The following is a 26,179-nucleotide window of genomic DNA, read 5'->3' on the forward strand; positions in this document are numbered from 1 at the left end:
ACGGTAAACGGTATATGATTTCATAAATCTCCTCTAGCTCCTCTAGCTCTCATACAAACATGATAGTGAAAGGGGCGGTTCTTTGTACTGCGCGTGTTCCACAAGAAACAAGTCCAGACAAACTACTTTCAAATAGTCATTTAGAGAATTATCAACGGACATTCCATTCAAATGACAATTATTTCTTTGTTAAGTTTCGTTAATAATGCAAAGCAATGATATCATCAATCCGCAATCTAAATTGGTTCAGATTTTTTTATTTTTTTTTATTTTTTGATGATAATTGGGTTCGCCAATTACAATTTCGTTTTTCTTAAGTTCATAAAATAAGTTTTTCAATTTCATCAAATTTGCTCATTGAGTTGAAATTGAAAAAAATTGCAAATTCTCTTACTTCAATTGTTTTAACATTCATTTTACTACAATACGAACAAGTTAAACGTAGCTCATTATTGTCGTTTCTGTCGATTAATACTGATTAGCCGTTTCTAAAAGAATGCCTAGGCTACCTGTTAGGTCTTTGAGTCAACAGTTACTATCGTTTACTTTTTAACCAACCATGTTTGTCAGATGTAAATTGTTTAAATTATTTCTTCTACTGTTATAAGTACAGACAAGTACCCCAAGGCAAGTTAAAATAAACTGGTGTTTTGTCCTCTCGGTCTCAACGTACCACGCTGAAAGAGAAGCAAATACTTTGACAAGTACCTCAAGGCAAGTTACAATAACTAGTCTTCGGTTTTCTCGCTCTGATCATAACAGTCTGTATAACACTTTGCGAGCTGTCAGCTTCTGTCAACAAATAATTTTCGCCAAGTTGGATTTTCTTGTAAATCAACCAAGTGTCGTAGAAGTTGACAGTCCTGCGAAGTACCATATTCGTTTTTAATTCTTTTACTAAGCTATGTCCGTTAAGAACGTTCTATTTGCAATATTTTCAGCGCCACCATGTCACCTTTCGAGTATAAAGCCCAATGCAGAGTCGTCCGTTTAGTTCATCCGTGTACTTGACAGATGTGTTCAAACAATAGAATGTAGGCGGAGTTTACGTAAACGGATGAACATTTGTTGTAGACGGATGAATTTTTCTTCTAAACGGATGATTTTTTTTAGACTGAAAGCACATAAATTCTATGCGGGGCTTTCTCAAATTTTCCTCATTCAACACTTGAATGGATTTTGGGTAGCCAGTTCGGCCTTGCGTATACTTTCTTAGAAATTTGTTGCATTAACTATTGGATGATAGTACTTTCCTTCGGGACATTAACTCCGACTAGTCAGAACAGAAATTTTTTGTCAATCTATTGTCATATTCGTGATCTGTAATTCAATACATTTCATTGAAATTGCCTTCAACTCATCCATTGACAAACTGTTGTCGATAAACATCTAATAATCATTAAGTCTCACTCAATATATTCATTCTATCGTCATTCGAAGATTATGCATTCCATATATGATAACTCTATGATTAATTCAAAACGAGAACAAGAATGTCCCTTCAATTATGATAGTGAACACATCTATTTATTGAAGCTGTCAAAAATTAGATTGACAGTGTGGTGACAGTTCTGAATACACATCAAAATATAGTATATAATACACCTCAACACCGGTGAATTCATTGTTTGGTGTGTAGTAAATGCTATCTAAGCTGAGTATCCAAAAATGTTGAAACTTTTGAGACGAAGCGTTAAAATAATAGAATTTATTAGCATTGGTCCGACAACCAGAAAGGCTCGAATGAGGTATAACTTCCCGTTACAATAATTACGTAAAAAATATATTTAAAATTTGCATAAAGTGAAGGCTATACGAACGTCTTATCAATAATCGTGCATTAAGACCAGTAACATGACAAGTCAAAATTCGACTAACTTTAATGATTTCATGATTGTAGACTAGCTGGAACGTTTATCATTGGCACCGGAATCACCACGTACATGTCGTTACCATCTGTATCCGCAGCCAAGAAATTCAATTCGTCTCTTTACCTGGCCGAACCAATTACCGATGTCAATCACATTCTTGCCAATGAATCGGACATGAAAACTCGCATGGAACTGTTTGTAATGAAAATTCAAGCAGATTTCGTACGTGCACTGGAAAATGAGGAAAATTTCGAGAGAAAATTCGAAATCGATCGATGGCAGCGAAAAGAGGGAGGCGGTGGCATTACGTGCGTCCTGCAAGACGGCGATGTTTTTGAAAAAGCTGGTGTGAATATATCTGTTGTGTCGGGTGTATTGCCACCGGGTGCTATTCAACAAATGCGATCGAGAGGAAAGAATTTCGCTGAAGGGACGTTACAATTTTTTGCGGCCGGTGTCAGTGCTGTTATTCATCCGAGAAATCCGATGGTGCCAACAATTCACTTCAACTATCGATATTTTGAAGTGGTTGACAATAAGGGAGAGAAGCAGTGGTGGTTTGGCGGTGGAACCGATCTTACACCATATTATCTGAATGAAGGTAACTATTTACGAAGCACTTAGACTGGTCCGACCGGCCTCTATAGAGATTCCACTTCAGTTCTGGAATCTCCAGAGATTGTCCCCTTTCCTTTGGCTCTTTAAACGCCTTGCTCCTAAACACCGTTTCTACCGTAGACGATGCCATCCATTTCCACAAGTCATTAAAAGCAGCATGCGACGAGCACGACGAAACCTACTACGGCAAGTTCAAGAAATGGTGCGACGAATATTTCAAAATCACACATCGAGGCGAGTGTCGTGGCGTTGGCGGAATTTTCTTCGACGACATTGACACACCGTCGCAAAATGAAGCCTTCGATTTCATTTCGTCATGTGCAAATGCAGTCATTCCGTCATACGTACCATTGGTGCGAAAGCACAAAAACGACACGTATGGCACCAAGCAACGTGAATGGCAATTGCTCAGACGCGGCCGTTATGTCGAATTTAATCTGATTTATGATCGAGGAACGAAATTCGGTCTCTATACTCCCGGAGCACGATTCGAAAGTATTTTGATGTCATTGCCTCTGTTAGCGGTAAGTGTGTAACCACCACTCAATTGATAGTTCCGATTACCGTAATTGTCGATGGTGAATGGTGAATGGTGTGGGCCTGTATTTAGCTGCAATTTAATTTATTATAGCGCTGGGAGTACATGCACGAACCATCTGTCGACAGTCCGGAAGGAAAACTGATGGAAGTTTTGAGAAAGCCCAGAGATTGGCTCGGTTTGGAGGAGATCAAGAAATAACCCAATGAATTGTTGCGTAAAGTTTACACATTTTTATTGTTGAATAAAGCGTTGGTTTTTTGTACAGAGCGCGTTCGGTTACATTTATCTACTTCCAAGAAGCTGCATCGCAAGTTGTTCAGCTTCATCGACTGACAATTTTGCTGTCAGATTCTTCGTTTTCTTCAGGGGCGGAGGCTCATCATCCGATTCGCTAGCTTCGCTTCCACTTTCATCTTTTCTCGTCAGCAAACGTTTTGGCGGCCTGTGCACTGGCTCTTCATCATCTGACTCGTCCGATGAGTTCACCACCTCTCTATGTCCCGCATTGCTGTCACTGTCCGACTCTCGTGGTTTGTAATCGGGTAGCCAAGACAGGTCCGGACCATCGGATTCGTCGTCACTGCCGAAGTCATCCTTCGGTTGATTTTCTTCGGCACGAGCTTTTCGTTTCGCCTCTTTATGTCGGGCCTTCACCATCTGTCGGAACCGGACCTTGTCAAATTTGTCTTCTTCGCGCATCAGATCCTTCGCCTTTTGAATGTCGATGCCACCTTCTTCAGCATTTTCGTATTCCTTAGCGAGTTCCGATTGCAGTTCTTTTGCCGTGTCAACGATAACGCTACCATCGTCATCGTATTGAACCTTTGTGTTCGATAGAATTTTCTTTTTGACGATTCGTTTCGCTAGAGCCGCCTTAGTCAAAGTTTTGACTTTCGATTTTGATTTCACTTCCTCAATCGGAGGAACTTCGGGCAGCTGTTCGATCTGTATTTCGTGGTCTTTCCTTTTGATGGTCAGAAAATCGTCGTCATCATCGTCTTCATCATCGTCGGATGATTGAACGTTGAAATTTAAAATTTCGTCTTTCCCAGCTACTGTTGATTTGCTTGCATTATCGGCGTCATCATCCTCTCCCTCCTCGTCATCATCATCATCGTCGTCTTCACTGTCACTAGTTTCACCTTTTGCATCAAGTTTGCCATTCTGAGCTAACTGTTTCTCACGATTCTTTTGACGATGTTTCTGCAATCTAGCCAAAAATCGTATCCGCGGAACAACAACCAAACCCAACGATCTAGCAAACTCGTCGGTGTTCAGTTTTTCGACATTGAAAATTTTCTTGTTTTTCATTAGAACCACAGATTTGATGTAAGCGACAAAGGCCCGTTGTGCCGATTCTTTTAGTTCTTGATTGGCCGCCAGAAATGCTTCCATTTTAGCTCTTGGCGTAAACATTTTCTTCGGATCGATGGCAATCTTATTGATTGGTATCTTACGCGACTTCAGCTCTTCCACCATTGCCTCCTCTTCACTGGGTAGAAGAACCAATAAATTTTCGCCTTTCGCTTTATGTCTGGCCGTACGTCCAGCACGATGAATGTAAGCTGTTGCATCTTCCGGACAGTCCAATTGAACTACCCAATTGACAATAGGAAAATCTAGTCCTCTTGAAGCCACATCGGTGGCGAACAGGACAACGTTCGACTTACGACAAAACTCATTGTAAATTGCCATGCGTCGATCTTGATGCAATGTACCATAGAGTGCGATGAGACTTGTCCCGGGTCGTAGTTTACAGAATATTTCGTAGATGTATTTGACCTGTTTGCAACTGGACAAGAACACAATGCACTTCTGCTTCAAATGGTTTTTGATAAACGACCAGAGCATCGTAATTTTCTCCTCCAATTCGACGACAACGTAATTCTGTTGAAGCGTATCGGGTGTGCTGTGGGCTGCTTGTTCTATTGGTGCCACATATACCGGATCCGATAGACTAAGACGAGCCAGATCTTTGACCGATTTCGTTTGGGTGGCTGAAAACAGCAACGTTTGTCGCTCCGGTGGAAGATTCTCAATTATACCGTTCATTGTCTCTTCGAATCCCATGTCCAGGCATCGATCTGCTTCGTCCAAGACTAAGACCTGCATCGACGAACAATTAAACAACGGATTCTCGTCCATGTGCTGCAGTAATCGACCCGGCGTACAGATGATTATGTTACACTGATCCATGCGGGATCGCTCGAATTTCAAATTTTTTCCACCGATGATCAGACCGGCTGAAAAGTCATGTTGCACGCCGACCTTTTTCAGCGTTTCGAATATTTGATAAGCCAATTCCCTTGTCGGTGATATGATAATCGCGCCAATGCCATCAGTTCGTGACCATTTCTTCAAAAATAGGTTCTCCATCACCGGAATCAAAAACGCCAGCGTCTTGCCTGCACGATGAAAGGGAAAAAATTGAAATTTTAGCCGAGAAAGTACACGCATGACAGTTTCGAATCTTACCACTTCCAGTGACCGCTGCACCTAAAACGTCGCGACCTTTTAAGGCATAACCAATCGCTTGACGTTGAATTTCAGTCGGTTTAAAGTAGCGTCCGTTCTTCAATCCGGCAACTGTTTTTAGTGACAGCGGTAGATCCTTGAATAGGGTTATGTTCCCAACGTCGATCGATTCATATCTGGATTTAAGCTCTTTTATTTCGTCATCCTCCTTGACACCTTTCTTTGGTTGCACTCGAAATTGTTTAAATTTCTTTTTCGATTTATTTGTTGATTTGCCATCAACTTTCTTGTGTTTGGTCAATTTAGGCGGACCCATTTCTATGTCATTTATTGTTTACTACTAACTATACACATGCTGGTTGGACATGGCATGGCAGGTCTTCTGCAATGTCAAACATTTTCGTTCGGAACAAAAATGGTCCATATGAACAGGTGTGGACAGCGGTCAAGTAAAGTAATATTTGAAATTTTAAACTTATGTTTTGAGTGCCAAAGAATTTTCTAGGATTCGAAAGGATTTTCAAGAATTTTTACTTTATCTTTAAGGATTCTCATGTGTTTTCCACACAATGTTCTTAAAATTTAAAGGATTTTTTGAGAAATTCAATGAATTTGTCGATTTTTTTAAACACAAAACGCACTTCAAACATGAGTGGTACTCTAAATAGAGTACTGAAACGGGTCAGTGTACCGAACAAATTTTGACACTGCCAAAAAATCTGTAAACATTTTTCATACAAAATAGTACTCTATTTGGCAGCTGTCACTCGAAGCACTTTTGCTAGAAGTGCGTTGGTAGCACTCGTGCTTGCAATGCACTGTAAAACCGGATTTTCATTTGAGTGCAAAAGGATTGTCTATGTTATCTGCTCCTAGTATGGAAAATCATTTTACTGGCTAGAGACAAAACAACAAATTCGGAGGTGTCGCGTCATGATTGTGAGAGATTCACCACTTAGAGGCGTGCGAGACTAAACTATCACAATTCGGAATCGATGCGACTATACCATCTGTCACCAATAGCTACGACGAAAAGAATTTCTGATTAGATCGGTCTTTTATATTATGTGTTGAAACTGATGAAGTAAAAGATTTTCGATGGAATTTATTTGGAACAAAGACGCAACTGATACGGTACGCTTGCTGACTGAAAAAGTTTTCTTTTTTTTTAAATATCGATCCTCTTATCACATATGATCTAATTTTGTCATCAGATCCCACACATCATTAGTGTTAACATTCATTTTGCTGGAAAAAAACACTAGACAGATCTGAACATAGCGCCTAGCACCTAGCATCTGCATTAAAAGATACGGAAATTTCATTGTTTGAATGAACTGCCATGTAAACGTAGAACTGTGATTGCCAGCTTAAAGCTATGTGCAGTGCTATTCCAGAATCTTTACTTCTTCTTCGGTCACTGGAATCTTCAAGTTTTCAGTGGTAAGTCTCTAAGGAAATGCACGTCGGTATCAGCTGCCAAAACAAGAACAGATTGACCGATAGATCAATATAGACAGATCTTTTCTGTATAGGTCATTGTGAAGCTTGGAGTGGTTCGTTAATCGTATCGGATTAAATCGAACAAATGGACTTCCACTGTAATTCGAAAGAAGAGGTTAACCAACTCAACACCGACAGTAAAATTTGAACGGTTCTGTGGATTTTTCCATACACCATTGTTAGTACTTACATAAATACGTTCACATATGGGGGTGCCAACAGAAAATTTGCGGTAAGTTGACAAAATTCATTTGAGTGAGCGAAACGAAAATAAAAGAAATAAGAAGCTCGAATCAAATTGAAATCGATTTCTCTTGTGATTCCTGCACCCTGAACCGCACTGGCAAATTTTGTTATGGAATGTACGGAAGATATTTGGTCAAATTGCATGAAAGAAATTGGCAGTCCACATCATTAGACGGCAATTAGCTTTCCGGTGCTGAAACGCGTCATATTTTCTGAAAAACTATCAGCAAAGGCGACTAATATTATTTCGAGATTGTAAACCACTAATATCTCAACAGGTGGACGCATATCAGCCACACAGTTATAAATTTCTCAAATATAAGATGAATCTCGAAGGAGATTGGGTGAGGAATTTTAAACGAAATATGTTGAATCTTCCGTACGGGGATCTTTTGAATGTATAACTTGATCATATATACGCCAATTGATGGGGTCAGCTTCTTATGTGATTGTCCTTTACCACTTACCTGGTTGGCCTAGCGTAGTCTAGGATGCATGGCGATTGAAATACATCGCTCGCTGGGTATAGTGAAGTCGGAATCGGAGTTGACAAAATTCATTTGAAATAAAATTCTTGAAATTTAATTTATTTTCTCTATCTCTGTCTCACTCTCTCTTTCTACTTCTAAAATGTATACATAAATAGTTCACTCCTGTTCTTTCACTTAATCTAAAAAAAAATCATCGTACAATGATATTATGCATCACAAAAATCGATCGTTTTCAATTCTCTCAAAAGTACCAAGAAATCAAAAACTCAAAAACGAAAAAAAAAATAGTTCCATTATCACACTGAAAAATCAATTTAAAAATAAAATGAAAGAAAAAAAATGTTTTAATCAACTTCTTCTATCGATGTAGCAGTCGGTGCAGCCGGTGGCTGTACGGACATCGGAATCGGAGCATCTTTATTCAATACTTCATGGTAGAAATCGCCAAATACGGAAAAGTTATAGAGAACGACTCGTTTAAATGCAGTACATATTTCCAGAGCGTCCACAAAATCTAGGAATCCAGGCGGCGCAGGAAGTGTATTCTTATTTACTGTTACCATACGGAAATAGGTTATCAATCGCTTCCCTGTAAAGACGAATACAACGTTAATTTCCGGTGAATGTAAGTCTGACCATGATGGGTGTGCTCGTAACTTTGTAATTGAACATCAGGTGATTAATTAAACAAAAGAAGTTACGGATTCACCGCACGTTATTGACTCAAAATTGCAATATGAAAGCCATTTTTCTAGCGTGAAATCAAGGAGGCAATTCCCTTTAAAGCAACTTAAAAATTACTTGCGTAGGTGTAGACCTCGCGTTAAAATATGAAAAATAGCTGAAATTACCCTGCCAAAAACCGTCTACTTTCAACTGTAATACACAATGTAATAGAAGAATGTTAGTGCTTGTTCTGTACATTTAACTGTTAGTGTGCAATGAAATGCCAGTGGTATTAGCATCGTTTCAGGTTTTATCATCTTTATGACGTTATAGTCGAACAGAAATTCTATTTTTGGCAACAATCGGGAAAAGCTACACGGCAATAACGTTTCGATATCTAGAACAGCATCAACTGAAGCTACTGGATCAAAATTAATTATCCGTTTTTTTTTTCTCCGACGAACTGTATAAGGTGTATGGCCGTATAGAAGCATTAGTGTTCTCAAAAGTTTACTCACACATTAGCGATCGAATGGATGAGTCTTTATTCGCCAGCAATAAAATTTGACTCTTGAACGATTGCTCCGTCAAATCGTCCATGACAGCGTTGCTAGCCAGCAATCGACTCGAAACGTACGTTTTGATTTGGAGCCAAACATTTTCGATAATTTCTTGTAAATCCCTGAAAAGAGGAAATTCGTCGAATGAATTTTTGCCCATCGATAAGTTAGGCATCTCTCTCACTTACTCATCGTTCTTGACATTTTCCAATATGATTGCGACTTCTTTCGCCAGACCAGCTTTATTCTCAGCATTTTGTCCGATGAGTGGAATATTGCTGGCGATAACAACCGCCGATGCACATACGCACAGCTTTAGCGCCTTGACTTTAATACCCGTAATGCGAACTTCATCTAGTGACAGTGTTTCTGGAAATTTGTCATCTTGGTCCCATTCCAACAGACCGACATAGGCCTCAATTATAGCGTTGAATTCCCAGCGTTGATTTGTAGTGTCAGCTGGTTTATACTTGTGCAGCCAATTTTCTGTGATGGGAAATCCATCTAGCCGAAAAGAACGACAAATTATGGACTTTGCAGGTGTCGCACTACACAAGCTGTGAATACAACCAACTTACATGTGTACAGTTTCAGGAATTCCTGGAATTTTTCTCGTTCATAGGTCACCGAATGAGCGATGACATCCTTGCGAATGGAGTCCAATAAACAGTTTGCCATGTCTAATTTCATGACCGACATTGTTTCCAAAATGCCGCGAAACGTATCCACGATGTCATCTATTTCACGCAATTTGGCCACTTGTTCGTCCCGTACGGGAGCACAGGATTTAGCCATGATGTCTATGATGAAAGTTGCATAGCCCTGTAACGTTTGTAGAGAAACGTTAGCCCAAGTGAGCACTGATATGAAATTGAGAAATTTATCAAACAATGTTTCTTACTTTGAAGTCCAACACGCCCTGCGTGACCTGTTGCTTAATTACATCCTCATCCAGAATTTCATTTATCCGATCCATAGCTCTCTGATTGTTTTTGGAAATGATGTGTGAGAATCCGGCTTTTATGTCCGACAATAAATTGATGGCAAGATTGAAACAAGGTGGATCTTGTTCAATATTTTCACGCAGCACATCCCAGAAGGCCTTATGCGCCATTTCCTTTATCCTTGCTTCGAGGCTATTTGGTGTCGGCTCGAAAGACTTTAATCGAAATTCTGGATTCACAGCCAGTTCGTGTGCGAGAGACATATTCTCAACGCTTTTGATGGCATGTTGCACTTCGTCGAACGTGACCACTTTTGATGGACTTCCGTCAGTCGATGGAAGAACAAATCGTGGTTGCCTAAAATGGAAAATGGTAACCGAACAGGGCATAGAAATGTAATTACTGCGGTACTCACTTATCGGAACCTTCGACGTCGCTGCCAGAATGTTGAGATGACGTATTTGGAGACGAAGCTAAAATGCTTTCATTAGCTCTGTCCGACTCGGATCCGGATCCTGACGAATCCATTCTGTTGACACAAAATGTAAGTCAAATAAAAGTTTGAAAAAAAAATGCCAATTATCATGGGACTGACCTTGAATACGAATTAGCAGGCATTTTCCCAGATTTAGTCGTACACTTGAAATTTTGACGGAACGAATTTCACTTTAAATTTTTCTGTTTGACACTTCGTGAGAACTTTGCCAATGTTACTGAAAATAAAGAGAAAATTCATTAATTTCGAGAAAAAATGGAAGTCAGTGCTCAAGCTGAACTGCCCTATGATTTGACCTAAAAGTCCTGTGCAAAGTTTCGTTATCACAAGTGTGGGAAGAAAGGCATTGCACTAACGTTTCCTGACATTGGGAAAGGGAAGCGACACAGCTCTGTTTCTATTTCATTTCGGTGACAGGTCTGGGAAAACTGAGCAGTGTTATGGGAAGCGCAGAATTATCTGCTATGTGGTGACCGTTTAATTCAAATATTACAGGACTCATTCGAAGAACTTATTATCGGAAATTTTAATTCTGAATAATTCTGAAAAATCAAAGCAATCAAAGCTTGGAAAAATCAAAAAAAAAAAATCTGAATTTTTTGCAGCAATTTTTTCAACATTTTTTTGGATTTTTTGCGGAGTTTTTCCGAATTAATACTCCAAAAACAGGCCCTGTACCAGGCCTTTCAATAATTATTCTGTCAAGGTTATCCTAGAGTTTTTAGACCTTCGGCTACACGACAAGTTCACTGAAAGCGATGCGGATTTTATGGCATTAATAAGCTTCGTACAGTTTTCATTCCTGATTCTGGACTAGTGATTCATTTTCTTGTAGGACGTCTGTAAATTGAGATTTGTTAGCTCAAAATCTTACGGAAGTTCCATTGGTGTGAGCGAGGTAGATATATTGTATGTTTGTCTCGCTCCCCACCAATGGAACTTCCATAAAACTTTGAACTTACAAATCTTTACAGATGTCCTACAAGAAAATGAATTACTAGTCCAGAATCGGGAATGAAAACTGTACTAAGCTTATTAATGCCATAAATTCCGCATGACTTTTAGTGAGCTTGTCTTGTCGTGTTACATATGTTACATATGTTACATTGAGGAGTTGTAACTTATACCGCCTTATGCAACAAAAAGATTGCTGAAGAAATCATTTTCCACAAAATTGTTGAATATGATGACGATAACTAAAAGATTCAGTGACTTGGTATTTTTATGCCTGTCGTCCTGAGGAGAAAATCTCTCATTCAAAAATTAATCGAAAAATCGGATGAACATCAATTCATAAATCAGGCCCGGACTGGCCATACGGTGAATTCGGGGGATTCCCGATGGGCCTTTTGGATTTTTGTATGAGAATTTTTAATTTGTGGGCCTTTTTAAATTGAGTTGCATGGAGCCCCCGATGGGCTTTTTCGAGCCAGTCCGGTACTGATTCATAATTGTCATGTAATGCAATATGAGCCTAGCCATTAAAAGATTTCACATCGATGTGATTATTGCACCATAATGTTTGTTTACGTTTCTATTTTCGTCCCACCTCACAGAATGTAAACATCAGTGATGCAAAATCTGTTCTTTATATTCACGCAACGCACACAGGGTATACCCAGTAAGATTTTTAGAATTTAAGTATGTGTTGGTTTAAATGGAAAAGTTCAATTCAATCACCTATGGTCGCTGAAACGGTCCTTCTGTTAGATATTATTGTTGACAATGTAAAATTTCGATGTGAATGTTTCATTCTCTAGAACGACTTAAAAGTCCTCGAGAATAGGTTCGTAAATTCCCGGAATTCCAAAATCACAAAAAATCGTGATTCATCAGGAGGATTTTATTGATTGAGAAATTATAGTATTTAACTGCGTTGCAGACGAGCAAAGACGCAAAAATCATCTTTGTCAGTAAATAAAGTGTTGGTCAACATTGTCAATATGCTCGATGATAATTTATTACTTTCCATTCCAAAAGCCAATAAACTTTTATTCATGAACTGTTTGATCATCAACTTCAGCAGCAGCTCCATTAAAATCGGTTTTTCGTTCGAATTTTTCAGTAGAAGTTTTGGTTGCATCATTATAACGTCGTCAATTTGAATCTTTCGACAAATCTGATTTACACCCAGTGTGAGTATCTAACGGCAGCATGTTTATATATAGGTCAGAATATAGGTCAACCGAAATTGTAAGAAGTAAATAAAAATAGGAATTGCAAGTGAAATACGATGAGCAGAGTAGAGTCAACGTTTTTTTCACTCTCAATTAATATTTCGTAATTGTTGTTGCGATGATTAATTATTGTTACGGCGTTGCAAAATTAGAGACTTTCGATGCTACGCATTAATAAGCATATAGACGTGAAAGAGTTTTTTTTGTATTAGAGTCTAGCAATGGCTGAGAGACTACATAATTACGTTTGTAATTTTGTGAAATCAGCTGTTGTTATATCATGGGAAAACGTTTAGTTTATTATCCGAATTTTTACACAATAGAAAGCTATGATATCAACAACAACATTGATATAATTGATAAACAAAGGAAACGAAGACCTACCGTTCGTTCACATCGAATCTCGACACTTCCAAGGTACAGAAAAATTAATTTCGATATCTATTAAAATTATAATATTTTCAAGCAGCCTCTAGCACCGTTGACAAAATACACACTGTACCAATTTACACTTTATGTTTAACAAGAGAAAAATCTAAAACTTGCTCGAATATTCTGTTTTACGACGTAAGTTTTTCTATGGTTTTTTCTTTTAATTCAGCACTACCAACGAATGTCTGTAATCGAATGAAACAACAAACATTTTATTCATTAGTAGAGGATACATTGAAACGACAGAAACCTTCACCGCGAAACTCACACTCATACGTTCTTGCCATCCATTAAAGACTCGCATACGTATGCACTGCCATTGAAGACAGTGTTGAGTAAGGAAATAGTTTAGGCAGGGTTTGTATATCGATTTTTCTTCAGAAAATTCGCAAAAGCAGGAATTCTGCTCAATTGATTAAAAATGTGAGAACAACCTTTCACAGATAAAATAAGATTTATTTGGAGCTGTCATAAGTGCTTGTATTATAACGTTGCGTATATCACTGATGGGACCACACCATCAATTGTAAGTAACAATTTTATACCAAAACGCAGCAAATTAATTATGTTACTGTCCCAGAGACAGGCGGCCAGACAGACAAGCTGAGTAAGTAAGACCTTGTGCCACTCATAGCTTCACTAACAATCTAGTGTTGAAATTAATTTTTCTGGAATTTCCATCACTATCCTACGCGTCACTAAATTTAGCGTAATCCAACCACGCAACATATAAACTTGCGGTATTCTTATAGAGCCTTTAAATGCTTGGACATGTAAACCAAACCTTACCCAAAGCATACCACATTAGAGCCCCCGACTAAATGCGTTGTTTTTATTTTAAATCGACTGTCGACCAGCTGTAAATCGGCAATGTGTTGGTGTACCAATTTGAATATTTTTGCGAACATTTGTGTGAGTGGAACAGAATGGTAGGGTTGGAAATTAATAATAATAAACAAAGAAGTAACGCTGGCGATAGTTTTCTTTGTTTTTATTGTAATGAGCACAACTTTTAGCTACGACCAATCAATTGATTGCAAATCTTGAACAGGCAAATAAGGCAATAGCCACAAATACGAAAGCACAGTGCAGATTCGATGCACAAGATATGCAAATGAAGTCTCTTTGTTATATTAGATTGAAAGTTTCCGTGGCTGACCTTAGTAGACACGATTGAACACAGGGACACACTTCTGAAGGATCCGAACGCCAGACCGTCCAATCGATCCTTGGAATACTGAATTCAATATAAATTTCGGGTTATCAGTTAAAAAAAAAAACTTTTTATTGGTCGGAACTGCTGCTCTGTCCATTTTACAATAAACCTTGCCTTTTAAGATCTTCGTAAGTTTTCTTATTAACCACATTACCCAGTGAATCCTCAAATTCTTCTTCTGCTTCCGGTATCCAACGTTCGCCTTGTTTTTGCGTCTTCAACTTCTCCCACAAGGTAATCGCGTCTTCGATCTGTGTTACATTCGCAAAATGAGCCGTATTCGGGATGCCTAAGCAACGCATTCCATGGGCATGTCTCCATTCAGCGAAATGACGCTGAAACGCCTTCGGGCCTTTGTAAGTGAAATTGCCACAGATTTCGCAGCTGTAACTGATGTTCAACCCATGCAATTTGTACAACCAATACGGAATGGGTTTACCGTCCCAGCCGAGTGGTAAATTCTTCGGATTGTATGGAACGTCATCGTTGTCATCTTCTTCATTATCCGATTCACTTGCTTCAGCATCGCTGTCTTCCCGTTCACCTTCAGTACGAGCCTGTTTTCGCTGAACGTTCTCCTTGGTTGCACCTCTTTGCTCCGACACCAATTCGGCGAATCGATACAACTGCGCTTCAAGATACGCGATTTCTTTGTTACGAGCATTTTCACGGGCTGTGATCTTGTTCACATCACGTTTGGCCAACAATGATGGATCGATAGTTCGTTGACCTTTCGTTGAAAATAACCTCTGCGCCCGTTCTTCAAGTGTACCGCCACATTTGATGCCCAATGCAACTAGAGCTGATTTCAAACGATCCAAGCCCAACGAAGCCAATTCTTCCCAACTCGAAAATGCCGACAAATCTAAATGTGCACCGGTATTTGCTAGCGCACTTTCTTGATCTTTCGGCCAGCCAGGAAACGATCCGTTGCCCCATTGCTGCTTGAACTCTTTGTTGACTTGTTCCACTTCAGCTTCTAAATCCAACAACGGCTTGATTCGAGTAATGTAATCGCTCAAATATTCGATCAAAGCGGTCACGTACTTCTTGTACTCCATATTCTTACGTTCCTTGGGAATATCGAACACATGGTCGAATGTCATCAGGTAAGTAATGTAATCGACCTTCTCGACACCACGAATATTCAAGTATTTCTCATAGCACTCGTGCAAATCGAGATACCGTCCACAACCCTCTTCGTCCGTGAACTCGACCAGCATTGATATTTCATCGGTGTTGGAGTACACCTTTGTCATTTCTTCGAATTCCACCGACAACGGAACGCTTATCTCATTCGGATGCTTTTTGTAGAATTCCTTGATCTGCTTCAGACGTGAATAAAATTCGCTGAATTCGTTTGGACCGGACAACGCAGCGACTTCATTTTTCCGTTCACCATCTTTGTCCTCGTACAGTTCCTTCAACGCTGTTGTCGAATTCATGTGCAGTTCCAGCAAAGCTTTGAGCCGATGATCCGAATAAATTTTGTCTTTCTCCGATGGCTTCTTCGTGACATACTCGTCGACCATTAATTTAACGAGACGTTCACGTTCCTCGTGATACCGGCGTTGTTGTTCCAGAATCGTTTCCATATTTTTTTTCGATTCAGGATATTTTCCGCAAAATGAATGAAAAACGTTTACGAAAATATCAACACAACATAAATCGCGCACACATCAAAATGTGAAACGTCAAAATTACATTCTTCTTCCAACCATCGCTCTCGGAGGGGCAAGACCAATTCGGTCATATATTCAGTTCAATAGCGATATGGAGCAAAAACAGATAATATTTTTGACTGAACTTTAAAAGACAAGAATGCTAGAATCACTTGTCAATTCAGTGTTCATGCTAGGAGCAGTGCTGTGATGTACATCAAACAATTGATAGAATTTGTTGAAGGCCGGAAGATCAATCAGTTTGCCGAATTAGGCCAGGTAGATGTTGCTACACCCAAACGACAGAAAGTTAAAGTAAAAATGTTCGATACGTGATAGTCTCCGCCAATGAGAGAAGAAGAACACAAAGAAGAATCCACTTCCAAATTTGCTTTAATTTTAACGTATGATAAAATAAACTACCTATAGGAATTCAGTAATTCCTTCTTTGTACTCTATTTTCAGGGGATATAACTTCATTCTGGTAAAATATCCATGAATTGTCACAGCTCCGAAGTCGGTTCACGGATAAATAGAGCTTTGGCATTAGTAATTCTATGACGAAATGTAATAGAATTATACGAATGTCTATTAGACATTGTCTATTACATTTGAGTTTTAATTTACAAACAGCATTTCCCTATACATTGGGTTACCCAATGGGTATGAACTATGGGACAACTAGGTTTTCATAGTACTTCATTCTCTGCGACTTATATTCATGTGAACCAACTTCACATTTGTCATTACAGAACAAATGTCACCATATGAAGTTGGTTCACATGACAATAAGCGCAGTGACAGCAGTAATTTTATGACAGAATGTACTAAAATATGGAAAAACTCTATTACATTTCTTCTTAGTTTCTAAACATCATTCTCTTATAAAGCAAATTATTAATTTGGGAGAGAGACAGAGACATCCGGTGTGTTTGGCAAAGAAGCAATTAAACTAATAAAAGCAATTGGAAGCAAGATCGCTGAAGTTACTCATGAGAAAAGAGCGACGAGTTTTATGTTCCAGCGATTAGCACTCTCAATTCAGCGTGGAAATGTTGCATCAATTCCTGGTACAATTACACCTTCCAAGAACTTGGCAGAATGATTTTATTTATAAATAATGTAAAATACTGTTAAATAAAAAAAAACTTCTTTACATGACAATAATGTCAATTCATAAGCAACAAGCTTTGAAAAGTGTCACTTTGATTCGTGTGTACGTTACAGGTCGTTGAAATTGTCATTTACATAACAAGGACAAAGGCAGAAAGTACTTTTACGTGTTACGTATCGAGAATTTCATGCTTGGTAAGGGAACCGAAACTAGAAGAAATGTCAATTCAAGGGGCGAAAGTTTACATTAGTTGACGCTTAGCGAGCATGGATTTATTAACAGTTTCCAGTTTGTAATTTCAATACACACCTTTACGTTGGGCTCATTTAGTGAATTACTTCCGCCGCAACCAACGTAATGGACTATTACTCAAAAACGGGAGGTAAAATTTTACTGTCAAGAATAAAATGAACTTTAAAGATGAGTACACAGTTCGAAAAGACATGAAAAATGCTTGCAAAATATTTGGCATTTATCTCATACATTATCTGTCAATATTTTCACGCTTGATGTTAACTCTGACTTTGCAATCACGATCTGTGTACTCGCCTTAATACGTCAAAAATACGTGAAAAATGGACCCATGCAAAATATGACATAAAATGTATGTTTTATCTGTCAAATATTTTATAAGCTACGGGCCGAAAGTGACAGATATGTAAGCCAGCTTTCGTCCCCAGTAGGCGGCATATAATAGTTATTTTCATGTGTCGGGGCCGAAAATGAGGGAGTTTCGAGATTTTTCTCGGGTTTTCGACCCCTTACATGAAAATTTTTTTGAGTATTTGTTTTGGACAATTGATTTTAGGCACTTTCGCATGTAGCCCTCACTTCGTTCGGGCTACAACTCGCGAAATTGCCTAAAAACAATCGTCCAAAACAGATACACAAATAACTATTACAAGGTCGGCGGTCGATATTGCATGCATTTTTCACTAACTGTGTACTCATCTTATGAAATTCGTCGCAAAATGTTTTTTTATGCAGCATTCAATGGTACTTTTGTACATTTCTTCACTAGTGACAAAAAGAATTAAAAAAAAACCTTTTGTCACAAGTGATAACATACCATAGAACGTTGCATAAAACTTCGTATAATACATTACGAGATGGGGTTATTTTTGTCACGCTCATCTGATAACTTCACATCTAGCGGCAAAATGAACCTCATTCAGTACCTTGTTGCATAAATGACTATTTTCTCATTTTGGTAACTAAAATATATCAACAATTGATATATTTTGATTATTGGAGGTATTACAATTAATGTAACAGGAACTGAATCAATTGACAACGATAATTTATTGTATTTTGAATAATAGCACAAAAAATTGCGGCATCGAAGGAATATTAAGATGCGCAAAAGAGTTTACTCTTGTTCGTATTGCAAAAAAAAACTTGTTATACCATTTCTGGCTGATTCAATGTCGTTTCTTTGTTTGCACACAAGTTCAAGATCTGTGTTATTTTGGAGTACGTTGTATATGTCGATACCATATATAAATATACTACATAACCAGATGTGCTGAAAGATTCTGTCTTTTCGTTTTTTTCTTCTTCTGACTAAAAACAACGGAATTAATGAGGTGTCCAATTCTAGAGCAATTTCGGTTAATTTTAACAATAAGAGCATGTATTAAGAAAACAATGAATTTTAATTCGAATTATTTTGCCTATTCGCTGTACTTGTGTTCAATCTTCTTGTTAAAAATGTTTTAAAACAGCAGCACGATTTCAAAACACTTCTAATGTCTATGATAAAGAACCCTCACATATGAATAAATAACAAAGCTAAAGCCACATAGAACGTACTGTTCAATGAATTCGATGCGGTGCAGCATTAACTGTTTGTTTATTCTGCTGAATGAAACTGATGAATTTGGTCAGACGACAATCATACCGTACAAATGTTGAATCATTATATTCTACTTAACTTTTCCCCTACATTTTTCGAAAATAAACCATGCTATAGAGCCGTTCATAACATCAGTCTCTCATAAAGCCACGCAAAGATTTCATTGCCTTATTATTACACTTCAGGCCAACCCAAGAAAAACGTTTGTTCTACAACCCCTATTTGTACCCCCAGTAAATTTCAGTGGTCATACATTGTACGAGACATTGTAGATGAAATTATTGGTCCAAAGGGACGAATAAAATATAAAAAGAATTTTTTTATGAAAAACAAGTTGAAAATGTGAAAATTTGTATGGTATAGATTGATACAAAAACTATAAAGTCTTATATTTGTTGCATTGGTTTGTTTGTCTATCTATAGCAGCCCACACGATCAGTGTCAGGGCACCGATTCTCATGAATTTAAGATTTCGTAACTTGACAGTTGTCACAGTTGACAGTTGACAATGTCCTTTTAAGGGGACAACTGTTAAATTACGGATTCTTAACCTGTCACAGACGGCAAGCATATTAACTGTTTTACGCCTAATCACGTAAAGCATACACCCCACTTATCAAATACACAACTTGGAACCTCGGAAGTAATATACTATTACTATCTGATCTATTACTTCCATTTTCTATTTTGACGAAATTCTATTAGAATTAATGATTTTTGTGATAAGGTACGACCAAAGACGTTATGTCATTAGTAACGTTAGTCTACTGATGTGTTTATTGTTTTAGCCATTGAAAATGCCAGCGAATTGTTGGCGTAATATTTCGTAAATAAAAACAAAATTGAGTTCACGAGTAACAACAAAGAAGTTTTCCCACAACTCATTTACCCTTGAAAAATAGATCTACTACTTCATTCGATGTAAGATTTTCAAAGATTTATTTCAGAAATCTTTTACTTCATTTGTTTTGAACACGCTTTTTGCTTTATAAGACCTCATTGGTTGAAGCTTGTCGTTTATTATTGCTGTCGTTGTCGATAGCAAATGACAGCCGTCTGTAACATGTTATATCCACGAGAATGGGTGCCCAGAGACACACAGAGAAAATTGTGAAAATGGTGGGAAGGAAGGGCGAATTTTTAGGTGTGTTGTGACGTGAATCTTTCTCGTTTGTGCCTTGGGTGCATTAATTCAAAGAAGAATATTTTTGTAAGGCTTGAAGATTTGTACGGACAAATGTACCTTTAACGCGAGAAAATATTTTGAAATTATAGTAGTCCTGAGCGAATACTCCACTAGTTCTTTATAAATAGTTTAATCGACCAAGATAATATTATAACCTGAATGGCGTTGATAAAATGCTCGAAAGGCAAGTTTGTAAATTTTCACTGAAAAACTCGAGGTAATAAGCAAATGGTGTCTCATAATTTAGAGTAGTCGGTGACCCTTCGATTCATACCCATACACTTATGCTTACTGTAACATCATACGATGGGTGGCAGTACATTTTTTGCCGGCTGTCAAATAGGTGTTGAATGAATCGTTGAAGAAGCATCTACGGTTTTTACACTTTAACTTTTATATTTTCGAAAATGGTAAACTTTAGATTATATTTTATCCAATCCTAACATTTCAATATTCGAAGAGTGCTAATAGATTGACAAAGCTTTTTTTTTAAGTTTCGTGTCTCGGCTAAATGAATTTCAAGAAATAAACATTTTTGACAGAGCCCTCTATTGTTAGCCGCAGTTATTTGTTTAAGTTTGGTTTTCAAATTCTATCTCCAAATACAGAGGGATTTTTAAAAATCTGCACTTGGTGTGAATAACCGCTCTACTTTTATTTTTAATGTCACTTAGTGGTTAGCTGGAAGTTCCGACAGTCGAAAATATGCGTTTTTTACCAAAATTACGGCCGCTACGGACAGATGATGTAAGTATACTAGTGTATGAGATCATTTATTTATACTGTCAAGTAGCTATGGGGTAAGAACAGATATTTCTTTTCACATGACATGCGATATCCTCTGCCAATCCACTTTAGAAACAAATGAAGAGTTCAAGCACAGCTCTGCTTCTAGAATGAACATAAGAAATCATGATTTCTTGGTGTGATTAAAAGCAGACATCATATGCAACACATTTCACGTTTACTTCAATGAAAATTTACAATTCAAGAAAATTTACGATACAAAAAATTGCGGATACCTAAGTTTAAATTTTCGGAGTCCCCGGCGAAAACTGCTAACTGCAATTAGCACCTCACTGCCTGCTTTAACACGTTGTTTGGTAGTGGTATTGGCAAATTGGATCGATTGTAGAAATTTCGCACCTTTGCGTTGACCATGGTGTCTTCGACAGCAGAAACTATTATGGCAGTTAGGGCTCCTTCATGACCAGGTTTTCGAGGGAAGTCGAGGGAATATTTAATATATATTATGCACCTGTTGCCAAGATTGGTATTTTGACGTGTAGGACATTATTGCCCTAGCCGAAGGCTCGGGCCATAATGCCTACACGTCAAAATAACAGTCTGGCAATAGGTGCATATCATATTTTATCTGTCGATAACAGATATATCGAGATAAACACAAACTCCCTAGAGGTATAAGCTCGAGATTATCGTTCTTGACTAAATCTCTGACTAAAATGTTTTTGGCGATTTGGAAGTTATGCACATAATTGTACGTAGTCGTGGTACATAATCCGAATCGCCAAAATAAACATAAGGACAGAGGTGCATACGTTTTTTTTTTGCCGAGAACAGATATATCGAGATAAACAAATTTGCCCTAGACGGATAACATCGAGATTATTGTTCTAGGCAGATAAAAGATATACTGCCTACACTATTTCACCATCCTCGGCGAAACTTGGACTCCTTTTTTATACACAGGTTGGCCGGCTTACAATAAAACAATAGTGATCAACCTGTAGTCTAGGCTTTACATCGATACCAAACATGCTGTACGAGGCTCACATCAAGTGTCAGTTACGATATTTGGGCGTGGGGTAATTTGGCATATGGTGCTAAAATAACGCATTTTTCAACTACATAAAAGGTGAACTCACACACAATCTTTCGATACCAAAATTTTGTAAAAGGAGTCATTAAGTCGATGACATGGCTAAAAAGCATTTGCAGCAATAAGCTTGCGTGTGCGAGTTCACCTTTTACGTAGTTTAAAAGTGTGCTCTTTTGGCACCATGTGCCAGATTATCCGATACCGATATTTGTTTGCAGCAAAGTGTAATTTTCAATTTATTATCTATATTCATGTGCCCGTTTCTTTAAAATAAATTGAATTGTAATTCCATTCTTCTCAAATAAGTGGTTTAAGTTATTTGAAGCATTTCTTACAATGACGTGTAGCAAGATAGGCCATGTCTGCTTAAGGATCTGTGCGTAACATATCGATTTTCGAGAAAACAAATATATTCAGAGTTAAATATTCATCATAATAGTGCATAAGACTGTGGTTGCCATTTCTATGTGATTGAAAGGTTTTGAACTGTAACGATGGCAATCTTTGTAGAGGAAGAATCCAAATGTTCAAATGCATCATCGACGATAATTTCCCATTTGTACCAATTTTACGCACCAATTGAAATTTGTGCAAACTAAAATATTTATAAAATTTTCAGTGTTTTTTTTTAACGAACATTTTAACGAATAAAAGTGCTGGCGTTGAGTTTTGATAGATTAGTTGGTTATTTATTTAAAACCCAAAATACACACAGAAAAACGAAATGACGACAATTCTCTAGGTAAGGCTACTACATACGTTATAACGCTGGTATAATATTCATATAATAAAGTGTATGATAGAAATGATACAAGGATCTCGTCTATACAAGTGGAACATGTAAACAAAAATTTCACGCATTAATATTCTTGAATTTGCAAACCTAACCAAAACTATACTTCCGACAGGTATTTTATTTTTGCCCGACGTATAAGTTACCATTTGACACTTTATAACATCCGATTGCGTCTCTTATACAAAGTTTGCTCAGTGTAATAGTTATTTATGACATCTAGTGCAAAGTTATCAGGCGCTAGATATGTAGATGTGTATGTAGATGTTACATCGTGAGCCTATTAAAGTACTTTGCACCGTGATTCATACAACGTTTTTTTGCCACAGAAGCATCTAAAGTTTGCATATTATGATGCTGAGTGGCATCAATACATTGAAAACGTTGTGAACAGGTTAGAGCAGATTTTGCCACAGCTGTTAGGCAATTCTGCGATACTAAAAATAGCAAAATTTTTCCTTAACCTTGTTAATCTCTGTTTACCTGTTTTTATGAAGTAACTGAAAAACCGTAAGGTACACTGTACAGTAGGGTGTAGCGTTTTGACGAAAGTATTTTGTGGAATAGTCCACTGAACACGAAAATACCAAAAAAAAAATTTTGAAGTCCGAAGCTCCCATGCGCTCCTCTGAAAACCGACTTTTTTGGTCTCAAAGCCATAGTGAGATTAGTTCTGCCGGCTGTGTGGAAAAATATATCTTCAGTGTATATGATAATTAGTCGTAGAGACCGTGGCTTCAATTTAGCATACTTTAAAATTTAAAAAAATTTGAGTCACCGTTGAACAATTACAAAAAGTGCTCCCGACCATGACTTTTTCAGAATTTTTTTGGATTTTAAGCTTTCTAAAGTATGTGACTGGAAGGGAATATAGTCGTGTCATAACTCATTTTAAAGGGATTTCAAGAGCTTTTAAACGAACATAGACTCGACGTAAAGATTCACCGGGTTGCAGATTCGATGACCTTCTAGTGTGTAGAAAATGGTACGAGAAAAACCATATTTTTTTAATTTTTCACAGAATTTATGCAAAAACGGTTCCAAATTGTTCTCAGTATTGCTGGCGTTAAAAGAGCAGCAATCCTGGGAAGAAATGAGCGATGTAGAATTAAAATTAAAAAAAACAAATGGTCAGTTTGATGATTTTTCGATTATCATGAAGATACGACTTAAAGCTACCCCAAAAGTCGGCTATGTCTTCCCAGAATTTCTGCATTATTAACGCCAGCAATACTGAGAACCATTTGGAACCGTTTTTGCATAAATTCTGTGACATATTAAAAAAATATGGTTTTTCTCGTACCATTTTCTACACACTAGAAGGTCATCGAATCTGCAACCCGGTGAATCTTTACGTCGAGTCTATATTCGTTTGAAAGCTCTTGAAATTCCCTTTAAAATGAGCTATGACACGACTATATTCCTTTCCAGTCACATACTTTAGAAAGCTTTAAATCCAAAAAAAATTCTGAAAAAGTCATGGTCGGGAGCACTTTTTGTAATTGTTCAACGGTGACTCAAATTTTTTTAAATTTTAAAGTATGCTAAATTGAAGCCACGGTCTCTACGATTAATTATCATATACACTTAAGATATATTTTTCCACACAGCCGGCAGAACTAATCTCACTATGGCTTTGAGACCAAAAAAGTCGGTTTTCAGAGGCATGGGAGCTTCGGACTTCAAAATTATTTTTTTTGGTATTTTCGTGTTCAGTGGACCATTCTGCATCGAACCTACCCGCAGGCCTTAAAAAACAAAATACTTTCGTCAAAACGCTACACCCTACTGTACAGTATGAGAGTGAGACGACAAAAATTGGTTGGATTGTTTATTGATAGCGAGTATAGTGATACCAATGTACACAAACTAATCACTGAAGGGAATGCACTTCCCCGGATTGCATAAATTATGGCCGCCTACTATTTTGGGTAAATTTAAGAGCAGCGCTTTAAGCGAAGCTTTCACGATTTCAATCAAATCGAATATAGAAAATGGTGAATGTGAAAGCTAACGGAAATTCATAGAAAATGCTCTTATGAACGTGATTTGCATTATCCACAAACATATGCAGTTGTAAAATCCATTTAACTTTAATACGATTTTCTTAGAATTTACGCTAAAATAAATGTCCTTGTTTTCGGATTTTCTTTTATATTGTTATTCCAGCTGATTACTCAGAATCATCACTTCTATGATTAGCCAAAAAATTAAAGCATTTAAGTTAACGTCCATCCTTTTGTCTAAATTGTTCAAGTCAATCTTTTGAAAAACAACAAGCCAGAAATGAACATTCGATACCTATAATGTAACGTTTAATGTTGTTTTGTTTGTTTGTCTATAGGATCCCAGATGGAAAGTCGTACAGACTTGTCATACGGACTAATGAGGATTTTTTTTTTGTAACACATGAAGATTTTTGACGCATGAAATTATTGTTTGTTGAAAATAATTTTGATATTTTCTCATTAAAATAATCCCGGGTAGAGCCACGGAGTTGCAGGAATCGTTAATAATTTTTATCGCATACGCGGTGTGATTCCCTGAAAAAATTATTCACCTAGGGTATATAAACAAACATTATACTTCTGTAAATTGTCAAAGTGTCATTCGCATATCTTGTTGTCTCGTTTTCGCTTATGCGATAAAAAAGAATATGCACGTATGACAAGCCGTTTCGGCAAGCCTCGACCGCTTTGTCATACGTGCATAATATATATTACAGTGACTCGTCGTTACCGATGGTGGGTGGAAATACTTTTTATGAGTGCCACAACAAAACTACCAATCAAATGTGGAAATGTGAAAAAAGGTGATTCAGATGTTTCACAGATGTGAGCACATTGTTGTGGCACTCATAAAAAGTATTGCCAAGAAATGTGGCAAATGTGCCATATCTAAGCCAGGAACAGTCAAAAGTGGTCTAAAAGTTCTTTTTCTATAATTTTTATGCCAATTTAGCTGTAATTGTATTTCTTATCGTTTTCTTGCGATGGGATGAGATACTTAATCAAAGTTACAGAGGTCTACACTATTTATCACCTTCCCGATTTATTTAACCGATGTCAAGAAAGCTTTGCGAACAATAATTCCGAAAAGAGCTAAACATTTAATTCTTTTGGACTTCTCGTCTTTAAAAATGCAGACTTAACACGTTCCTACTATCCAGATTATTCATATTGTTAATTTACTAATCAGAACACTCTTTGAAAGTTCAATTTTCATTTCTTCAAATATGGGATTGTACCCATCGTTAATGACGAGCCACTGTACAAATTATTACCGCTTCCTGCAACTTCCGGGGACTAGATTAGTTTTATATACACCTCGATACTGCCGTGCTAAGCTAAAACACCGTATAGCATTGTTTGTGTGTGTCATAGAGCTTTCGAAAGCTTTGATATATTTTTTGGATGCCATGCCACTGGGGAAATAAAATATTTCAGTGAAGTACAAAAGAAGCTTAAAGCTCTCGAAAGTTCTAAAAACGCGAA

The 26,179-nt window shown here is 37.5% G+C and overlaps 4 protein-coding genes and 1 long non-coding RNA gene across 5 annotated transcripts; 2 read left to right on the forward strand and 3 right to left on the reverse strand.

The window, feature by feature from the left end:
- Nucleotides 1-1,573: 1,573 nt before the first annotated feature.
- On the forward strand, nucleotides 1,574-3,297 carry LOC119067306 (oxygen-dependent coproporphyrinogen-III oxidase). Its single transcript, XM_037170214.1, has 4 exons — nucleotides 1,574-1,748; nucleotides 1,901-2,472; nucleotides 2,610-3,013; nucleotides 3,121-3,297. The coding sequence occupies exons 1-4, from the start codon at nucleotides 1,669-1,671 to the stop codon at nucleotides 3,226-3,228; spliced, it is 1,164 nt and encodes a 387-aa protein (XP_037026109.1). The 5' UTR covers nucleotides 1,574-1,668; the 3' UTR covers nucleotides 3,229-3,297.
- On the reverse strand, nucleotides 3,238-5,897 carry LOC119067293 (probable ATP-dependent RNA helicase DDX10). The gene is made up of 2 exons (XM_037170184.1): nucleotides 5,506-5,897; nucleotides 3,238-5,435 (listed from the first exon to the last, which is right to left on the reverse strand). The coding sequence occupies exons 1-2, from the start codon at nucleotides 5,819-5,821 to the stop codon at nucleotides 3,313-3,315; spliced, it is 2,439 nt and encodes an 812-aa protein (XP_037026079.1). The 5' UTR covers nucleotides 5,822-5,897; the 3' UTR covers nucleotides 3,238-3,312.
- A 1,923-nt stretch (nucleotides 5,898-7,820) lies between these two features.
- On the reverse strand, nucleotides 7,821-13,226 carry LOC119067298 (T-complex protein 11-like protein 1). Its single transcript, XM_037170199.1, has 8 exons — nucleotides 12,973-13,226; nucleotides 10,511-10,628; nucleotides 10,331-10,444; nucleotides 9,873-10,272; nucleotides 9,550-9,793; nucleotides 9,160-9,475; nucleotides 8,930-9,093; nucleotides 7,821-8,334 (listed from the first exon to the last, which is right to left on the reverse strand). Exons 2-8 carry the CDS (start codon nucleotides 10,531-10,533, stop codon nucleotides 8,090-8,092), a joined length of 1,506 nt encoding a protein of 501 aa, XP_037026094.1. The 5' UTR covers nucleotides 10,534-10,628; nucleotides 12,973-13,226; the 3' UTR covers nucleotides 7,821-8,089.
- A 1,060-nt stretch (nucleotides 13,227-14,286) lies between these two features.
- On the reverse strand, nucleotides 14,287-15,945 carry LOC119067299 (splicing factor 3A subunit 3). Its single transcript, XM_037170200.1, has one exon. The coding sequence runs from the start codon at nucleotides 15,829-15,831 to the stop codon at nucleotides 14,335-14,337; it is 1,497 nt and encodes a 498-aa protein (XP_037026095.1). The 5' UTR covers nucleotides 15,832-15,945; the 3' UTR covers nucleotides 14,287-14,334.
- A 3,604-nt stretch (nucleotides 15,946-19,549) lies between these two features.
- LOC119067322 lies at nucleotides 19,550-19,758 on the forward strand. The gene is made up of 2 exons (XR_005085912.1): nucleotides 19,550-19,593; nucleotides 19,655-19,758. It is a non-coding gene; the product is annotated as an uncharacterized LOC119067322 (long non-coding RNA).
- Nucleotides 19,759-26,179: the final 6,421 nt, after the last annotated feature.

The sequence above is a fragment of the Bradysia coprophila genome, assembly GCF_014529535.1.
Source record: "Bradysia coprophila strain Holo2 chromosome X unlocalized genomic scaffold, BU_Bcop_v1 contig_12, whole genome shotgun sequence".
NCBI classification, from domain to species: domain Eukaryota; kingdom Metazoa; phylum Arthropoda; class Insecta; order Diptera; family Sciaridae; genus Bradysia; species Bradysia coprophila.